We start from the raw sequence: 19,876 nt of genomic DNA, 5'->3' as shown, positions 1-19,876 counted from the left end.
CCCGAAACCTTTGACAACATGTCTGGCGGAATGGCTTCACATGCAGATGAGATGTACTGCTTCAGCTGTTCAATTGTTTCTGGATTCTGGCGGTACACCTGGTCTTTCAAGTGTCCCCACAGAAAGAAGTCACAGGGGTTCATGTCTGGTGAATGGGGAGGCCAATCCACGCCGCCTCCTGTATGTTTCGGATAGCCCAAAGCAATCACACGATCATCGAAATATTCATTCAGGAAATTAAAGACGTCGGCCATGCGATGTGGCCGGGCACCATCTTGCATAAACCACGAGGTGTTCGCAGTGTCGTCTAAGGCAGTTTGTACCGCCAAAATTCACGAAGAATGTCCAATTAGCGTGCTGCAGTAATCGTTTCGGATCTGAAAAATGGGCCAATTATTCCTTTGGAAGAAATGGCGGCCCAGACCAGTACTTTTTGAGGATGCAGGGACGATGGGACTGCAACATGGGGCTTTTCGGTTTCCCATATGCGCCAGTTCTGTTTATTGACGAAGCCGTCCAGGTAAAAATAAGCTTCGTCAGTAAACCAAATGCTGCCCACATGCATATCGCCGTCATCAATCCTGTGCACTATATCGTTAGTGAATGTCTCTCGTGCAGCAATGGTAGCGGCGCTGAGGGGTTGCCGCGTTTGAATTTTGTATGGATAGAGGTGTAAACTCTGGCGCATGAGACGATACGTGGACGTTGGCGTCATTTGGACCGCAGCTGCAACACGGCGAACGGAAACCCGAGGCCGCTGTTGGATCACCTGCTGCACTAGCTGCGTGTTGCCCTCTGTGGTTGCCGTACGCGGTCGCCCTACCTTTCCAGCGCGTTCATCCGTCACGTTCCTAGTCCGTTGAAATTTTTCAAACAGATCCTTCATTGTATCGCTTTTCGGTCCTTTGGTTACATTAAACCTCCGTTGAAAACTTCGTCTTGTTGCAACAACACTGTGTTCTAGGCGGTGGAATTCCAACACCAGAAAAATCCTCTGTTCTAAGGAATAAACCATGTTGTCTACAGCACACTTGCATGTTGTGAACAGCACACGCTTACAGCAGAAAGACGACGTACAGAATGGCGCACCCACAGACGGCGTTGTCTTCTATATCTTTCACATCACTTGCAGCGCCATCTGTTGTTGAAAATTGTAACTACTGTAATTTCGAAAGTTTGTCTGCCTGAAAATGTACTGTTGTCCCAAGCATATTGCAACAAATGGTGTATTTCTAACACTGCTCATTTAGTTTTTATTGCCGTTTCAAATATACCGGTCATTTTTGAAACACCATAAAAACAAAGATGATGTGACTTACCAAACGAAAGCGCTGGCGCGTCGATAGACACACAAACAAACACAAACATACACACAAAATTCAAGCTTTCGCAACAAACTGTTGCCTCATCAGGAAAGAGGGAAGGAGAGGGAAAGACGAAAGGATGTGGGTTTTAAGGGAGAGGGTAAGGAGTCATTCCAATCCCGGGAGCGGAAAGACTTACCTTAGGGGGAAAAAAGGACACACACACACATATCCATCCACACTTATACAGACACAAGCAGACATATTTAAAGAGAAAGAATTTGGGCAGAGATGTCAGTCGAGGCGGAAGTGAAGAGGCAAAGATGTTGAATGACAGGTGAGGTATGAGTGGCGGCAACTTGAAATTAACGGAGATTGAGGCCTGGTGGGTAACGGGAAGAGAGGATATATTGAAGAGCAAGTTCCCATCTCCGGAGTTCGGATAGGTTGGTGTTGGTGGGAAGTATCCAGATAACCCGGACGGTGTAACACTGTGCCAAGATGTGCTGGCCGTGCACCAAGGCATGTTTAGCCACAGGGTGATCCTCATTACCAACAAACACTGTCTGCCTGTGTCCATTCATGTGAATGGACAGTTTGTTGCTGGTCATTCCGACATAGAATGCATCACAGTGTAGGCAGGTCAGTTGGTAAATCACATGGGTGCTTTCACATGTGGCTCTGCCTTTGATCGTGTACACCTTCCGGATTACAGGACTGGAGTAGGTGGTGGTGGGAGGGTGCATAGGACAGGTTTTACACCGGGGGTGGTTACAAGGATAGGAGCCAGAGGGTAGGGAAGGTGGTTTGGGGATTTCATAGGGATGAACTAACAGGTTACGAAGGTTAGGTGGACGGCGGAAAGACACTCTTGGTGGAGTGGGGAGGATTTCATGAAGGATGGATCTCATTTCAGGGTAGGATTTGAGGAAGTCGTATCCCTGCTGGAGAGCCACATTCAGAGTCTGGTTCAGTCCCGGAAAGTATCCTGTCACAAGTGGGGCACTTTTGTGGTTCTTCTGTGGGGGATTCTGGGTTCGAGGGGATGAGGAAGTGGCTCTGGTTATTTGCTTCTGTACCAGGTCGGGAGGGTAGTTGCGAGATGCGAAAGCTGTTGTCAGGTTGTTGGTGTAATGGTTCAGGGATTCTGGACTGGAGCAGATTCGTTTGCCACGAAGACCTAGGCTGTAGGGAAGGGACCGTTTGATGTGGAATGGGTGGCAGCTGTCATAATGCAGGTACAGTTGCTTGTTGGTGGGTTTGATGTGGACGGACGTGTGAAGCTGGCCATTGGACAGGTGGAGGTCAACGTCAAGGAAAGTGGCATGGGATTTGGAGTAGGACCAGGTGAATCTGATGGAACCAAAGGAGTTGAGGTTGGAGAGGAAATTCTGAAGTTCTTCTTCACTGTGAGTCCATATCATGAGGATGTCGTCAATAAATCTGTACCAAGCTTTGGGTTGGCAGGCCTGGGTAACCAAGAAGGCTTCCTCTAAGCGACCCATGAATAGGTTGGCGTATGAGGGGGCCATCCTGGTACCCACGGCTGTTCCCTTTAATTGTTGGTATGTCTGGCCTTCAAAAGTGAAGAAGTTGTGGGTCAGGATGAAGCTGGCTAAGGTGATGAGGAAAGAGGTTTTATATATATATAAATATGTCTGCTTGTGTCTGTATATGTGTGGATGGATATGTGTGTGTGTGCGAGTGTATACCCGTCCTTTTTTCCCCCTAAGGTAAGTCTTTCCGTGTGTGTGTGTGTGTGTGTGTGTGTGTGTGTGTGTGTGTGTGTGTGTGTGTGTGTGTATCGACGTGCCAGCGCTTTCATTTGGTAAGTCTCATCATCTTTGTTTTTAGATATATTTTTCCCACGTGGAATGTTTCCATATGATATGGTTATAATAGAGGGAAACATTCCACGTAGGAAAAATGTATCTAAAAACAAAGATGATGTGACTTACCAAATGAAAGTGCTGGCAGGTCGACAGACACACAAACAAACACAAACATACACACAAAATTCAAGCTTTCGCAACAAACTGTTGCCTCATCAGGAAAGAGGGAAGGAGAGGGAAAGACGAAAGGATGTGGGTTTTAAGGGAGAGGGTAAGGAGTCATTCCAATCCCGGGAGCGGAAAGACTTACCTTAGGGGGAAAAAAGGACGGGTATACACTCGCGCGCGCACACACACACATATACAGACACAAGCAGACATATTTGCAAAAGTATATACACCGGAAATTAAAATATCCTGTGATGCCTCTCCTGCTCCAAGTCGGCCCGTTTGACGTCCTACCCCCCTTAACATGTCCAGAGTAATAGATGCAATAACCTTCAATTCTGTCAACTCTATCAAATTATTGGATAGTGGCAGAACATAAGTTAGATCTTTTATAAAGCCCCAAAAGGAAAAATCACATGGTGTGAGATCAGGTGAATGTAGAGGCCAATGGAAAAAAAAAACTATCATATTGACCATTGCAACAATCCAATGATCAGGGTATTCGATGTTCAACTATTCTGATAGAAAGAGGTGCCAGTGGGGAGGAGTTCCATCTTGTCATCATATATAAAGTTTTCAGGTTCGCCTTCTGACTGGGGAAAGAGCCATTCTTGCAACATATTCAGATAAGCCACATCCATGATGGAAGCATCAGCAAAAAAGTGTGAACACTAGATATTGGAACACAGTGCAGAAAATGTTTAATTTTGGGGAATCTTATATAATGTGTGGGTTCATTAGTATATTCTGACATGTGAATGTGAACATCTTGGTTATTTACCTTCCCACTTTACATGAAAAGTTGTCTCATCACTTAACACCATGTGATCAAGAAAGTAATACCCCCCTGCGGGTCCGGGGATTAGAATAGGCCCGAGGTATTCCTGCCTGTCGTAAGAGGCGACTAAAAGGAGACCATCCCCCTCACGGGGGTAGTTAGCGCCTGCGTCCGGAGACGGACGGTTTCCCGACCTATAATCGTGGTCTTTTTGGTTTTTCACTTCTCGTTTCTTCATTCCTTTTGTTGGTTCCTTTTTTTGCTCTTCTCCACTTCACTGTCTTCCTTATTCTTTCCCTTGACTTCTCCTTGCCTTCTCATTGCCTTTTTCTCCTTGCCTTCTCATTGCCTTTTTCTCCTTGCCTTCTCATTGCCTTTTTCTCCTTGCCTTCTCATTGCCTTTTTCTCCTTGCCTTCTCATTGCCTTTTTCTCCTTGCCTTCTCATTGCCTTCTTCTCCTTGCCTTCTCCTTGCCTCCTTCTCCTTGCTTTCTCATTGCCTTCTTCTCCTTGCCTTCTCTGGTCTCCGCCTCGGCGTTTGAGACAGTCTGTCCTCTTTCTCCCTCTCTCTTCTTTTTCCTCTTCTTCCTTCCTCCCTGTGCGTGTCTGAAGGCCGACCCACGCGTTCGCACGCGTAGCCGGTGACGGGGTAACGCGTAAGTCCCCGCCCTGGGTAGACATGTAAGGCACGCGCGTACCCCCTGGTAAAGGCCAGGCCCGGGGAGGGGTGATTGCCTGAGCTGATACCTTCTGACCATGCCGATTGGTCCCTCCGTCTGTTTCTCGGGAGGTGTGACCTGAGGTGTAAACATTCACCTAAGGCGGGAGTGCCCTCTGAGAGGGTCCCCACAAGGAAGGAGCGCGCCATCGGAGACGCTGGCAATCATGGGGGATTCCTCCGCAATGGATTCTACTCCATCGCTTTCGACTTCGACCCACAAACGGAAACGTGACCAGCCAACAGTGACAAAAATACTACCGCCTGCCCCACAGTTCCTCGTCGTTTCTCGATCTGAGGAAGGAAAGGATTTTTCCTCTGTCAACCCTTTCGTTATCCAGAAGGGCGTCGATGCCATAGCTGGATCTGTCAAATCTTGTACCAGATTGCGCAACGGTACCCTATTACTCGAAACTGAGAGCGCCTTTCAGGCACAAAAACTGCTTCGGGCCACACTCCTTTACACATTCCCTGTCCGGGTGGAGGCTCACCGAACTTTGAATTCGTCTCGTGGTGTGGTCTATACTAGATCCCTCGACGGCTTGACTGACGAGGAGATTCAATCTTTCCTCGCTGAGCAGGGCGTGACGGCTGTCCATAGGGTCATGAAAAAGGTCAACAATGACCTTGTACCGACCCGGACACTTTTCTTAACCTTCGATAGTGTTAAGCTGCCATCGCGCATCAAGGCGGGCTACGAGGTCATTTCAGTTCGCCCCTATGTCCCGACACCTACGCGCTGCTACCAGTGTCAGCGTTTCAATCACACTCGACAGTCTTGTTCCAATGCGGCTAAATGTGTCACTTGTGGCAGGGATGCCCATGAGGGTGACTGTCCACCTCCGTCTCCTCGTTGTGTGAACTGTCAGGGTGACCATGCCGCATCCTCCCGCGACTGTCCTGTCTATAAGGAAGAACGCTGTATCCAGGAAATTCGGGTCAAAGAGAAAGTGTCCACCTCGGCTGCTCGCAAGCTATTGGCTAGTAGGAAGCCCACGCTGCTCCCAGCGGGGAAATACAGCACTGTCCTCGCCTCTCCTCGGACTACCCGGGAGGTAGCAACCCAGACATGCGATCTGACCTTCAGCACCACGGTCGTCCGTTCGGCCAGTGCTAAGATCGCGCGGTCGACGTCTCCTCTTCCTCCCATCACCCCACAGACACCAGCCACTTCATCAGCTTCTGCTCAGTCGAAGACCCCGAAGTCAGATGCACGGGCCTTCAAGAAGGAACCATCCCGTGCAGACTTCCTCCGTTCCTCGACCTCCCAGCCTTCGACCGGTACTTCCACCAAACGTCCTTCTAAAAAGGCGCATAGGAAGCACAGTTCTCCTTCTCCGCCGCGGCGCCTTTCTTCTCCTGCGCCACCCAGCGGTTGCCGCCCCAGGCCGTCATCCGTTTCGCCTGGCTGCACCGCTGGTAGCCGAACGTCTGGCCGTTCACCGGCGGAGGACGCTCCCCCTCCCGGCCATCCTCCTGAGATGGCCGATGACCCTATAGACCCCATGGACGATGACTGTCCGCCTCCTGCTAGCGGCGGCAGTGCTCGCTCGAAGCCAGGCCCTAAGCGGCCTTCGAGGTGACCCCTTCTCTCATCTTCCTTTTCTTCCGATGGCACTTATTACCTGGAATATTCGCAGCATTCGCTCCAACCGAGAGGACTTGAAGTTGCTGCTCCGCTCGCATCGTCCGCTCATCGTAGCCCTCCAGGAAACGAAGCTACGCCCATGCGATCAAATTGCCTTGGCACACTACACCTCTGTGCGTTTTGACCTACCCCCTGTGGTAGGTATCCCAGCTCATGGAGGGGTTATGTTGCTGGTCCGGGATGATATTTACTACGATCCCATCACGTTGCACACCGGCCTGCAGGCAGTAGCCATCCGCATTACTCTCCCCACTTTCACGTTTTCCTTTTGTACCGTTTACGCTCCATCGTCATCTGCCGTTACCAGGGCAGACATGACGCAACTTATTACTCAGCTACCTGCACCATTTTTGTTAACTGGAGACTTCAATGCCCACCATCCTCTTTGGGGCTCTCCAGCATCCTGCCCGAGGGGCTCCTTGTTAGCAGACCTTTTCAACCAGCTCAATCTTGTCTGCCTCAATACTGGCGCCCCTACTTTTCTTTCGGACACATCTCATACCTATTCCCATTTAGACCTCTCTATATGTACTCCCCAACTTGCACGCCGGTTTGAGTGGTATGCACTTGCTGATGCATATTCGAGCGACCACTTCCCGTGTGTTATCCATCTCCTGCAGCATACTCCCTCTCCGTGCTCCTCTCGTTGGACCATCTCCAAGGCAGACTGGGGGCTCTTCTCTTCCAGGGCGACCTTTCAGGATCAAACCTTCACAAGCTGCGATCGTCAGGTCGCACACCTCACGGAAGTCATTCTCGCTGCTGCTGAATATTCCATCCCTCACCCTACTTCTTCTCCACGTCGCGTACCGGTCCCCTGGTGGACCGCAGCATGTAGAGACGCTTTACGTGCTCGTCGACGTGCTTTACGCACCTTTAAACGCCACCCTACAGTGGCGAATTGCATTAATTATAAACGATTACGTGCTCAGTGTCGTCGTATTATTAAAGAAAGCAAGAAAGCCAGCTGGGCTGCTTTCACCAGCACCTTCAACAGTTCTACTCCTTCTTCTGTTGTCTGGGGTAGCCTGCGCCGGCTATCTGGCACTAAGGTCCACTCCCCAGTTTCTGGCTTGAAGGTCGCGAATGAAGTCCTTGTTGCCCCTGAGGCTGTCTCCAATGCCTTCGGCCGCTTTTTCGCCGAGGTTTCGAGCTCCGCTCATTACCACCCTGCCTTCCTCCCCCGCAAACAGGCAGAGGAGGCGAGGCCACCTAACTTCCGCTCCTCGAATCGTGAAGGTTATAATGCCCCATTCACCATGCGGGAACTGGAAAACGCACTTGGCCGATCACGGTCCTCCGCTCCAGGGCCTGATTCTATTCATATCCAGATGCTGAAGAACCTTTCTCCTGCGGGTAAAGGTTTTCTTCTTCGTACTTACAATCGCATCTGGATTGAGGGACATGTTCCCGCATGCTGGCGCGAGTCTATTGTTGTCCCGATTCCTAAGCCGGGGAAGGACAAGCACTTGCCTTCCAGTTATCGACCTATCTCGCTTACCAGCTGTGTCTGTAAAGTGATGGAGCGCATGGTTAACTCTCGATTGGTTTGGCTGCTCGAGTCTCGATGCCTACTTACCAATGTACAATGTGGATTTCGAAGGCGCCGCTCTGCTGTCGACCATCTGGTTACCTTGTCGACCTTCATCATGAATAACTTCTTGCGGAAGCGCCCGACCGCGGCTGTGTTCTTTGATTTGGAGAAGGCTTACGACACCTGTTGGAGGGCGGGCATTCTCCGCACCATGCATACATGGGGCTTTCGCGGTCGCCTCCCTCTTTTTATTCGTTCCTTTTTAATGGATCGACAGTTTCGGGTACGTGTGGGTTCTGTCCTGTCCGACACCTTTCGCCAGGAGAATGGGGTGCCACAGGGCTCAGTTTTGAGCGTCGCTCTCTTCGCCATCGCGATCAATCCAATAATGGATTGCCTCCCAGCTGATGTATCAGGCTCCCTTTTCGTGGACGATTTTACCATCTATTGCAGCGCGCAGTGTCCACGTGTCTTGGAGCGCTGTCTTCAGCGTTCTCTTGACCGTCTTTACTCCTGGAGTGTCGCCAATGGCTTCCGTTTTTCTGCCGAGAAGACGGTCTGTATTAACTTCTGGCGTTACAAAGAGTTTCTCCCACCGTCCTTACGACTCGGTCCCGTTGCTCTCCCACTCGTGGAGACAATCAAATTTTTAGGCCTTACCTTTGACAGGAAACTTAGCTGGTCTCCACATGTGTCATATTTGGCCGCCCGTTGTACCCGTTCTTTAAATGTCCTCCGTGTTCTCAGTGGTATGTCGTGGGGAGCGGATCGAACCGTCCTCCTTCGCCTATATCGGTCGATCGTCCGCTCCAAGCTGGATTATGGGAGCTTCGTATACTCCTCTGCACGGCCATCCATCTTACGCCGCCTCAACTCCATACAACATCGGGGTTTACGACTTGCGATCGGAGCATTTTATACCAGTCCCGTAGAGAGTCTTCATGCTGACGCTGGCGAATTGCCACTCACCTACCGGCGCGATATACTGCTTTGTCGGTATGCCTGTCGGCTACTGTCAATGCCCGACCATCCTTCTTATCGTTCCTTTTTTGACGACTCTCTTGACCTTCAATACGGGTTGTATGTCTCTGCCTTGCTACCCCCTGGAGTTCGCTTTCGTCGCCTCCTTCAACACCTTGATTTTTCACTCCCTGCAACCTTCCGAGTGGGCGAGAGCCGCACGCCACCTTGGCTCCAGGCTCAGGTCCGCGTTCACCTCGACCTCAGCTCGCTCCCAAAAGAGGTCACCTCCGGTTCGGTCTACCACTCCCGTTTTTTGGAACTTCGCTCGAAGTTCAACAACATGACTTTCATTTATACAGATGGCTCTAAGACCAATGACGGGGTCGGGTGTTCCTTTATTGTCGGGGCACAAAGTTTCCAATACCGGCTCCATGGCCATTGTTCGGTCTTCACAGCTGAGCTCTTTGCCCTCTACCAGGCTGTTCTGTACATCTGCCGCCACCGACATTCTGCTTATGTCATTTGCTCAGATTCCCTGAGCGCCATCCAGAGCCTCAGTGATCCGTACCCGGTTCACCCTTTCGTACACCGGATCCAACGCTCTCTTCAGCAGCTGGTGGACGTCGGTACGCCGGTTAGCTTTATGTGGGTTCCTGGCCATGTCGGTATCCCTGGGAACGAAGCTGCAGATGCCGCGGCCAAGGCTGCGGTCCTCCAGCCTCGGACAGCTTCTTGTTGTGTCCCTTCGTCCGATTTTAGCAGGGTCATTTGTCGGCGCGTTGTGTCGCTGTGGCATGCCGATTGGGCTGCACTTACCGACAACAAGCTTCGGGCCTTAAAACCTCTTCCCGTGGCTTGGACGTCCTCCTCACGCCCTTCTCGGCGGGAGGAGGTCGTTTTAGCAAGGTTAAGAATTGGACACTGCCGGTTCAGCCATCGCCATCTGCTGACGGCTGCGCCGGCGCCGTTCTGCCCATGTGGGCACTTGCTGACGGTTAGTCACATTTTAATGTCCTGTCCCGATCTTAAAACACTGCGCCTCGATCTTAACCTGCCTACTACTTTAGATGCCATTTTAGCGGATGACCCACGAGCAGCTGCTCGTGTTCTTTGTTTTATCAATTTGACAACCCTCGCTAAGGACATTTGATGATGTTTTTTAATCCTATGCCTGTCAGTCTGTCTTTTATTGTGTTTTCCCTTTTAGTTGTTGTTGTCAACTTGTGCCTCGCGGTGCATTCTTAGAGTAGTCAGGGCGCTAATGACCATTGAAGTTGTGCGCCCGAAAACCACAAAAAAAAAAAAAAAAAAAAAAAAAAAGAAAGTAATAGTCCTTCTGTAACACTTAAATTGCAAAGTTATAATGTACAAAACACACACACACACACACACACACACACACCACACACACACACACACACACAGATAGAGTGAGAGAGAGAGGGGGGGGGGGGCAGGCTATGCACGCATACCTCATGGACACACAGCTGCTATCTCCAGCTGCTCCACTTAGAAGATAAGATGCTCCGACATTGTCAACATCCTCTTCAGACACTTTTGGTCACCCTCTTTTTCACTCTATCTGTTCCTTCTTGTATTTTTGGCCTGGCTCCCCCTCCCTTTTTCACCTTGGTTGCCCCTTCTTATCACTCTGGTTGCTCTCCCATATTTGTCCTCTGTACTCCCTTCCCTCATTCTGTACATTTATACTGACAGTCACAGCTAAAACCTAAACTCTGCCCAAACAGACCATGAAGGCCCAATGGTACTGACCAGCCACCAGGTCATCCTCAGCCCATAGGCATCACTGGATGCGGACATGGAGGGGCATGTGGTCAGCACAATGCTCTCCCTGTCGTATGTCAGTTTACGAGTCCAGAGTCGCTACTTCTAACTCGAGTAGCTCCTCAGTTTGCCTCACAAGGCCTGAGTGCACTCCACTTTACAACAGTGCTCGACAGACCGGACAGTCGCCCATCCAAGTGCTAGCCCAGCCCGACAGCACTTAACTTCAGTGATCTGACGGGAACCGATGTTACCACTGTGGCTAGGCTGTTTGCATAGTCACAGCTACTCGTATACTAATAAGATGTTTGCTTCTATAAGTATATGAAACAACATATTTAAAAAAATCCTGAGCAGAAATAATTATAAAAAGTGCTTGCATTTGTGTGTCAATTGTCTAATGTTGATTTATTGACAAAAGGAAGTAATGTGGCGTAATGGATGCCCCACTGATAAGTGCCCCTGGGAGAAGCTGTATAAAAATTTTAATAAAAGAGGATATGAAACCAAATTTGTACGCAGCATACTTTTGTGGCTGAGAAATAAAGGTACATTAAAAGATGTGCTGTAAGTGTCTTGCCACCCTCCCCCCCCCCTCCCCTTCCTCCCCTATTTGCATACACAGTTCAGTGTGGTGCTGCCTGTTCGTGAATGTTGCTGCCAGAATACTGGACACGACTGCCTGGATTTCACAGTGAATGTTCTCACATAGATAGTCTGTTGCTTGTTCTTGTACACATTATATATAAGGTGACGCCACAGTAAAAAGTCTGGTTACAGCCATACTCACTCCAGATGTGTGGCATATTGCCCCATCTTGCTGATTCCAGCCAAGAATCTGTTTGTTTTCATCCAACTAGTTCACAAATACATGAAACGATACCTAATACACTTCACTGGTGACAGTATCACCAAAAAACATTGGACAGGTGCTGTGTTGCTATGATAATGCACAGAACACTGAATAGTAAGCCATGCTATAGTGAATTGAGAGACCTGCACACATCCATTGGAACCGCATTGTTGTCACGTAGCACAGTTGCTGCTACATCGATAAATTACCTGAGAACATCTGCTGTGAAATCATATACTCCGGCAGCAATATTCACGAAAATGCAGCGCTGTGTTGAACTTTGTATGCAGATGGGGAAGGCCATTTCTGGCATGTAATGTTCTGTTATTTCTCAACCATAAAGGTATGTTTTGTACAAATTTGGTTTCATATCCCCTTTTGTTAATTTTCTATAACACTTTTCCTGGGGCAACTAGCTAATGGGACTACCATTAGTTGTAAGAATTTGTAACTACACTGTGTTAACAGTGTTGGTACCAATATGTGTTGTCTATTTTGTTCAGTTCAAGTGGACAATTTTGAACTGTTGGTGAACAGTTATATTGCACTACAAAAGGCAAAGTAAGTGTTGTGGGGTTTATTGTATTCTGGTTGTTTGTATTCAGAATGTATCAGCTGTTACAGTAGCCATGCCACATAAAATTAATGTTCAGTAAATACATTTGATTATTTTTTTATGGCATTTCAGTAAGACCTTGTGTTTTGCTATAGTTTTAGTGATACAGATCTTTTATGGTGTAATGTAAAATCTCAGATTTCCCAGAATATTTCTGTCATTTGTCGATGGCTGAAGGGTCCATAAGAAACCTGGTATGAAGACAGGGCTTCTATTGGTGTCGTGTTGCAGATTGTTTAGAAAAACAATTTGCTAACTGTAGTTTTTGAGACATGCTGGAGATTTTGAAAGAAAGATTTTAGAAAAACAATTTGCTAACTGTAGTTTTTGAGACATGCTGGAGATTTTGAAAGAAAGATAGGATTTTTATAAAAATAAATTTTCCACAGAAAGTTTCATGTAGACAGGTTAGATCCGTCTTAAAGTTGTGATAGAACTCATCCTGTATATTAGATTCTAACTGATCTCTGTAACTGTTTACCTGTATTTGCAAAGGAATTCATTATTTAAATTATTCATTCCACTGTCTATTTGATCTTTTATAACTTCAATGGATGATCTTATTTATTTAATTACTTTTCATTTGTTTTGCTGGACCTGGTATTTTTCACTTTCAGCACTTCTTGTTGGTATACAAATATTAATGTGCATTGTTATTTCCAAACACAGGTATGTTCGACAAATCGAACAGAGGTACAGTCAGCTTTGAGGATTTTGGAGCATTGTGGAAGTATGTCACAGACTGGCAGAACTGCTTTCGTTCGTTTGACAGAGACAATTCCGGCAATATTGACAGAAATGAACTTAAGACTGCATTGACTTCATTTGGCTATCGCCTTTCTGACAATATAGTATCTTTGTTGATGCAGAAATATGATCGAGGAGGCCGTGGTGTTATTTACTTCGACGATTTCATACAGTGTTGTGTAACACTTTATGTAAGTATCATTTAATAATCTGCAGTTCAATTTATTTTCCATGTTCGTACTAAAATTTTTGATAGCTGTCTAAATTTGGAGCAAATATTTTGTGCCATTGTTAACTCCCATGAAAAAAAAAGTATTTTTTCACATGGAGAAATTGTACATCTTTCAAAGAATTGCGAAAGACTGAACAGCAGCTGACTGACAAATTTCAGGCAGATCATATGATTCTCCATTGGACATAATGTTAATTAAGATTCCAAGTGATTTATTCTTTCAATTAATAATGCAATTGTCTTGGTTATATTCTTTTCTTCTCTTTTCCCTTTAGCTTCCAATGTGTGATTCTGGGATCTGTGTTGGAAAAAAGTTCATATTTTTTTGAAGGAAACCCATGTGGCCTCAGTTTTTTTGGGAGTGGAAATTCTGTTTTAAGCAACTGATGGGCAATTATCTGCTGAAAACTGATGATGATCTGATGATTCATGAAAATATTTTCCTTGAAATGAGCCTCACTCTCCAGAATAGTTCACCCAGGTTCAGTAATATAGTAACCACAACTGACAGTTACATATACACAACATAAAGACAAACTTCTGCAGAGTCCTGTCAGTCCACTGGCATCTCATCAAGAGAAATACAAATGCCTGAAACCAAGAGGGACTTAAGACCTCAATGATATTCCACTAGAACTCATACAAAGTGGGAAACCCAAACAGTACAAGCCAGCATAAATAATGCCACAGTAGTCATTATATTTATGAAAGGTTATCTTAGAATATGTGGCTATTATTTTAGCATCATTCTGCCCTCCATCTCAGGCAAAATCTTTTATGCTTTTAATTCTCCAGGACAGGCTTCAGATTGTTCCAAAGAAAAATTCCTTGAATCTTCATTTCTCTTTAGCTCCTTCAGAATTGCTATTTGTATAATTTGTATCAAACAGCTGCAAGGGAAACATAGATTACAACATAGACCTCTGTGCAAGGTGTTCTGTAACCTGGAAAGGAACATTGACACCTTAAGTTGAAAGCTATTCTAATGTTTTTCGGATGACATGAGACAGTGTGGTACTGAGGTGCAAGACTCTCACGTCTCTCGCAGTTGACTTACATATTGTGTGCAGCCGATTCTCTTCTCTGGGTAGTCAGCTACATCGATCTCCCAAAAGCTTATTCTCTGAAGACTATAGCAGATTACAGGAATTTATTAAGCTACTTCTCTATTCTTGAAATAATTTGTGTACTCGTTGGCCGCTTTCAGTTCATTCTTGGTATATTTTCATCTCTCAACACAAAGCAACATTTACTCTTTTTCACATAAGCAAATAAACTCTGGCAAGCCAACTGGTGTCTTTAAATGTCAGACTTGATAAAACACAAGTTCAGTATCATAGTAACAATCCAATAATTTATGGACATCACATGCATCCTGCCTCATGCAGAGCTAAGATGTGAAGTAAGATAGAAGTCTTTAGTCTCAAGCAAGTCCAATACATGAATGTGCTTAGAAATCTATATTCAGTTGTTCATTAGTCTTTTTTGCAATCAACACATACACTTAACACACCAAAGAATTCTACATAATTATTCCATGGATTTCCATCACCTCATCTGTGGCGCTGGCAGCAAACACTTGTCGTCGTCAGTGTCTCGCCCCTCTTAAAGTCTTCTAATAACAAACTTCCAACCTGCACATACAAACAGGTGGACTAGTAGAAGCGTTCTCACTCTCCCACACTCGTACCTAAAATATCGAGTGTTCGAGACAGTGGAAGGCCAAGTGTATCTGGAATTTACACCGAAATTCTTGAGGCACTACACTGTTTGGATGGTTTTAAGATGCAAAACAAATTTTATAGAACTGATCAGAGAACTCCATTGCGGTGTGTTGGTCAAGGAAGGATCCTACCAAAGTGACATCTCTGCAAAATACAAAATTACAGTGGTCTTAAACAGGGCTGTGTACTTTTACCCACAGCCTCTGCTACTTGCCCGCTTTGCTCCACATAATATTGTCCCCAACCCACAATAGTGTGAAAATTAGATACAATTTTGTTGGAAGACTAGTAAATGAAGCCAGACTTCCTTAGCAAGATTATCCAAGTGCACCTGAATGAGAGATGCAATACACAGATCACAGTACTTATCCAGTGCATACATCTGGAAAGCTGCCATCATGTCAGCATCGTATAATTAATCTAGGGAAACATCACAAACATTCCAAAAGGGAATGCACTTCATTTTGCACTGATCAGTGTGGCACACTCGACTTCTATTCAGGAAGATGACAGTTCAAATATCTCTTCGGCTTTACAGATTTAGCTTTTCAGTGATTTCCCTAAAACACTTGATGTAAATCCTGGGGTGGTACCTTGGAAAAGGATGTTGCGGATCTCCCCTTCCCCTCCCTCCCCCTCCCCCCTCAATCCTGCCTGAGCATGCAGTCTGTCACTAATGATCTCAGGGCATTAAACTGTAATCTTCGTTGCTTCCTTCCTTGTAACATTTGACATCATATTGAAATGAAAATAGTGGCTAATTGGCATTGCCTTTAAGAACTGCCCAATAAAAATGTCTGATGGCTGTCTGATTTTCTTTACTTGTACTTGTGTTATTGTAATTTAAGCAATCAATGACTAGCAGAAATTCACAGTTTGTGTTTCTTGGTGGATTTCACCATCTTTACATCAGCAGAACAAATATTTGATTAGTCTCTCTCTGAATATGTAAAGGCATTGGTACATAAAGTGAATGTTCTCATCAACTAAAGCTAAAAATACTAGGAAATGACTGCTGCGCTCTATGCCAAGCAGTAAATCTCATCACCTAGACATCTGTGATTCGAGCTCATGCAGTGGATCTTGCACAGTGGCTATTGCAACCTCAAGCCACTGGTAAACAGCCAGCAATAGTTTAATGGATTGTTCACCATCGCACGTGTTGGCTGATTTTAGAAGCAATATGAGGGAGATGAAAAAGCAGTTGACAAGTGATGTAATGTCATTTTCAGCATTAAATGTCGGTTTAGTATTATTGAGGGTGAATTTTGACAAATATATGGCACAGAAGTGAGAGTGCAGTGATACGCTAAGGACCAATGGCCTGATGTATGCTGCTCACTTTATGTTCAGGTGTTTTACCTTGTGAAACTGTTTCAATAGCTTGACAACAATAGAATGTTTGTCTCACAAGTAGTTCATGCAAATAAATTAATCGCAATAATACCAAGTTAGTCTCAGTTAGCACAGCCTCCTAATTGAGTGAGCATGAGCTATCAGTTTAATTACCTGTATTGTCTAAGGTGGTGCAGTGCTTAATACACTCGTCTGAAAGGAGAAATTGATTTCATATCACCCTCTGCTCATCTTGATATAAATTTCTTTTGGTTTCAGTATACAAGTTAAAGCAACTGCTTGAATCATTCCTTTGAAAGACGGTAATTTTCCAATCTATATCTTTGTTCCATAACGACATTTTCATCGCTTTTATTTATTTTTTCTTTCTTTCTTTCATTCATTAATAACATTGCTGAAGTAGTGCCACTATGTAGAGGCTGCATTTAACAGCTGTGGGCAAAAATATCATGAGTTGGGAACAACTGCTGTAAAAAGTCATACCTGTTAACATTGGTACTTGCATCCAGACTTCAGAGTATTACATAAAAATCAAAATAATTGTAGTAAATGCTGTGCAGGTTAGCATATATAGGTGGAAGTGTGAAGAGTGTGTGTTTAAACTTTATAGAGTTGTTACTGCAAAACTAGTAAAATTATCTGTGCTGTTGGGTGCTTATCTCATCAATCTGCTGCAGGTGAGTGGTTGCCTATCTTCATTTATGTTAATTTCCACACTGTAATTTCCTCTATTATTATGGAATTTAGTGTTTGTTGTAATTCAGTAAATGCCTCAACTTGTGCAGTATCAGATAAGGTTTACTACACTATCTAGATACATAATCTTTTGCTTCATGAATTTACATTTTTTTTTAATTTCTCTTCTTTTGCTTTCATTTTTCAAATGTCTGTTTTTAAACTGTTGTCTGATTTAAACCTTTCCCTTTCAGCTCACTTGCCTTCCTGTCCTTTGCTACTGCTCCTATGATTTCTCATGTGCTGTCCCCCTTTGCTTTTGCTGTGAAATTAAATATCTGCTTCTCCGCTCATTGCTATTTCAAATTTCTGTGATTCAATGTCTTTGGGTTACAATGGAATTATCACATGCTGATAGGGAGCAGCAGAATGACAGTATTCTCTCATTGTATACTGGGTGATGGTGCATCTTACTTGCAGTAAATGCAAGATATCCCCTTAACACACAGAGAACACAGTAGTATCTAATTACTAAGTAAGTGGTAGTGTGTTATAGGCTGTCATAATGGTTAAAAGACTTAAACTTGTTGGGAGGAAACAAGATGTTATTGCTTGATGGTTTGAGCCTTTATCAAGTATGCATGAGAGCAGCAGAAATAGCTATCAAGATCATAACAGTCCTGTACCACTCTTGCATATTGTGGGGTGGTGGGATTACCATGTTGAATAAATTTGGTATTTGTGGAAGACGTAAAAATTCAGCTGCCTCTATTGTAAATCATGTGTAGGGGCTGTGTGAATGGATGAGACATCAACGTACATATCTAACCCTATAGAAAATGTTATTGCTTACTCCGTATGACAATGGAATAACGTAATATTAGTGCAAAGAGCCTCCTGATGGGCTGTGTACAGTGGCGAGTGGATTCTGTATGTTGTCACAGCATACATTCCTATATTGAAGAAACAAACTGCTGCAAATTGATAATTAGTTCTAGTTGTATCACAATTAAGAAAAATGTGATTTAAAAACTGCCAGATAATAAATGCCTTGAATTTTACCTGGTTGATATGCAACAATAAAGAACACCTTTAAAAAGTCGCAACAGGACTCGTACCATTTGCTCTAAGGCTTGTTTACTGAAACTGTATTCAAATGAGGTCTGTTATCCCCTCACTGTAGCATTTTTGTCATCCATCTTACTGTTACAATATTTTTGTAATCACACAGATGACACCCATTCTAAGTTCTTTCATCGACAAGACCTTGTCCTGTTGTTGCTTAGTTTTTAATGTTTTGGGTGCCATAAATGCAAAATGTGTCAAAGGCACCTTCTTTTACTTACTTCTGATCTGGCATATGGAAAACTTTTATCATCCAGAGCATGGTGCATGAGAGATGACTAGTGTCTTATATCCAGTCACTTTACACAGGGCTCAGCATTCTACAGTAGTGTGCCACAAGAAAATTTTGTATGAGAATAAACCAGCAAGAGCGAATGCTGTATGTGGCCCAGAGAAACTGCAGCAGAGTAACAGGGAAATACTGCTACGTACCACAGCCCCTCCTCTCTCTCTCTCTCTCTCTCTCTCTCTCTCTCTCTCTCTCTCTCTCTCTCTCATTGAAATATAAATTTACTTCATAGATTACATTTTTCCATAAATAGGTCCCTGTTGGCTATGATTATTTCAAAACTTTGCGGAAGACATTTGATGAAACCTGAAAATGACACTACTAAAGTGTCTGATTTGTGTACAATAAATTTAATTCTGTAGTTGCTTTAATTTTATTTGTCACAATATCAATAATAATCTTTTTTGGTTTTCACTTTTTTTTACAGACTCTTACATCTTCATTCCGCCAATATGACACAGATCAAGACGGTGTCATAACAATTCATTATGAACAATTTTTAAGCATGGTTTTTAGTCTGAAGGTCTGAAAGTATCATTTTGGTGATAGTTATCACTTCATATTGCCGTTTATAAAGCCACAGGCAACAATAAAAGATGATGTATGCATGTATCTTAAGAGCATCAAAAGAAAAATTGCTTGCTCATATTCCTCCAGTATCTTTCCTATGCTTGTCTACCTCACACACTGTCAAATTCTCTCATTACTTACTGTGTGCTTATTCCATTGGAATGTAATTGATAAATATGTTGAGGAAGAATAAAGTTTTCATTATGATTTTATATTCTATACATGTTCACTATTGTAGAGGAGCAGTGTTTTAGTGACAAGATTGTCTGAATTATATCTCTGTGATAGATCTGGAAAGAGGTGATATTTGAAATTTTATAACAGACTTTATGTGGATGTGGTGCTCTCCCTATTACGGGAGTTATTGCAACATGTATGTGCTTTTTTGTCTTATTCTTATACTTGTATTTTAGGCGTAACAACGCCTAGTATTGTTTCCTTGTGAAATTATATATACAGTTAAAATTCTCTCAGTATTTTGTAAATAAAAAACATTTTTATAAAATGTTTTATTTTTTTACTGTGCAGCTTACAGAAGGTCAAAGATACTGTCGAACAGCATTTGTGTCCTGTGCTTGACAACATGCTGAAAATCTGATTTTCTTTTTTTGTGTGTGTGTGTGTGTGTGTGTGTGTGTGTGTGACAGACAGACAGACAGACAGGGAGAGAGAGAGAGAGAGAGAGAGAGAGAGAGAGAGAGTGTAATTCAGTTACATTCCTGTAATTTTGTCTAGTAAGAACTGATACTCTAACAAAGAATTTTATTTAGCAGGCCACTGCAGCAATAAAACACAAATGGGGGTATAACACCAAACTACAATTTTAGTGACAAAGAAAATGCACCACAACAACAAAACACAGTGTACACACAAGTGTGTGCCAATAGCAAAATGGATCAAAGGCTTTACAATGAAGATTATGCAGTAAACTACTTTCAATGAGCATGATCACAACTGTCA

General features: G+C 44.3%; 1 protein-coding gene across 2 annotated transcripts in view; it reads left to right on the top strand.

Moving 5' to 3' along the window:
* The window catches only part of LOC126195123 (programmed cell death protein 6), a 51,761-nt gene extending 32,340 nt beyond the window's left edge, over nt 1-19,421 (top strand). For both annotated transcript variants that reach the window (XM_049933615.1, XM_049933614.1), the window contains exons 3-4: nt 12,868-13,136; nt 18,774-19,421. In XM_049933615.1, the coding sequence (XP_049789572.1) occupies nt 12,868-13,136; nt 18,774-18,875 (371 nt within the window). In that variant the 3' untranslated portion in view covers nt 18,876-19,421. The remainder of the gene's footprint in view (nt 1-12,867; nt 13,137-18,773) is intronic.
* The last annotated feature ends 455 nt before the right edge of the window (nt 19,422-19,876 follow it).

This window comes from Schistocerca nitens, chromosome 7 (assembly GCF_023898315.1).
Source record: "Schistocerca nitens isolate TAMUIC-IGC-003100 chromosome 7, iqSchNite1.1, whole genome shotgun sequence".
Classification (NCBI taxonomy): domain Eukaryota; kingdom Metazoa; phylum Arthropoda; class Insecta; order Orthoptera; family Acrididae; genus Schistocerca; species Schistocerca nitens.
This window is presented reverse-complemented; position numbering and strand designations above follow the sequence as displayed.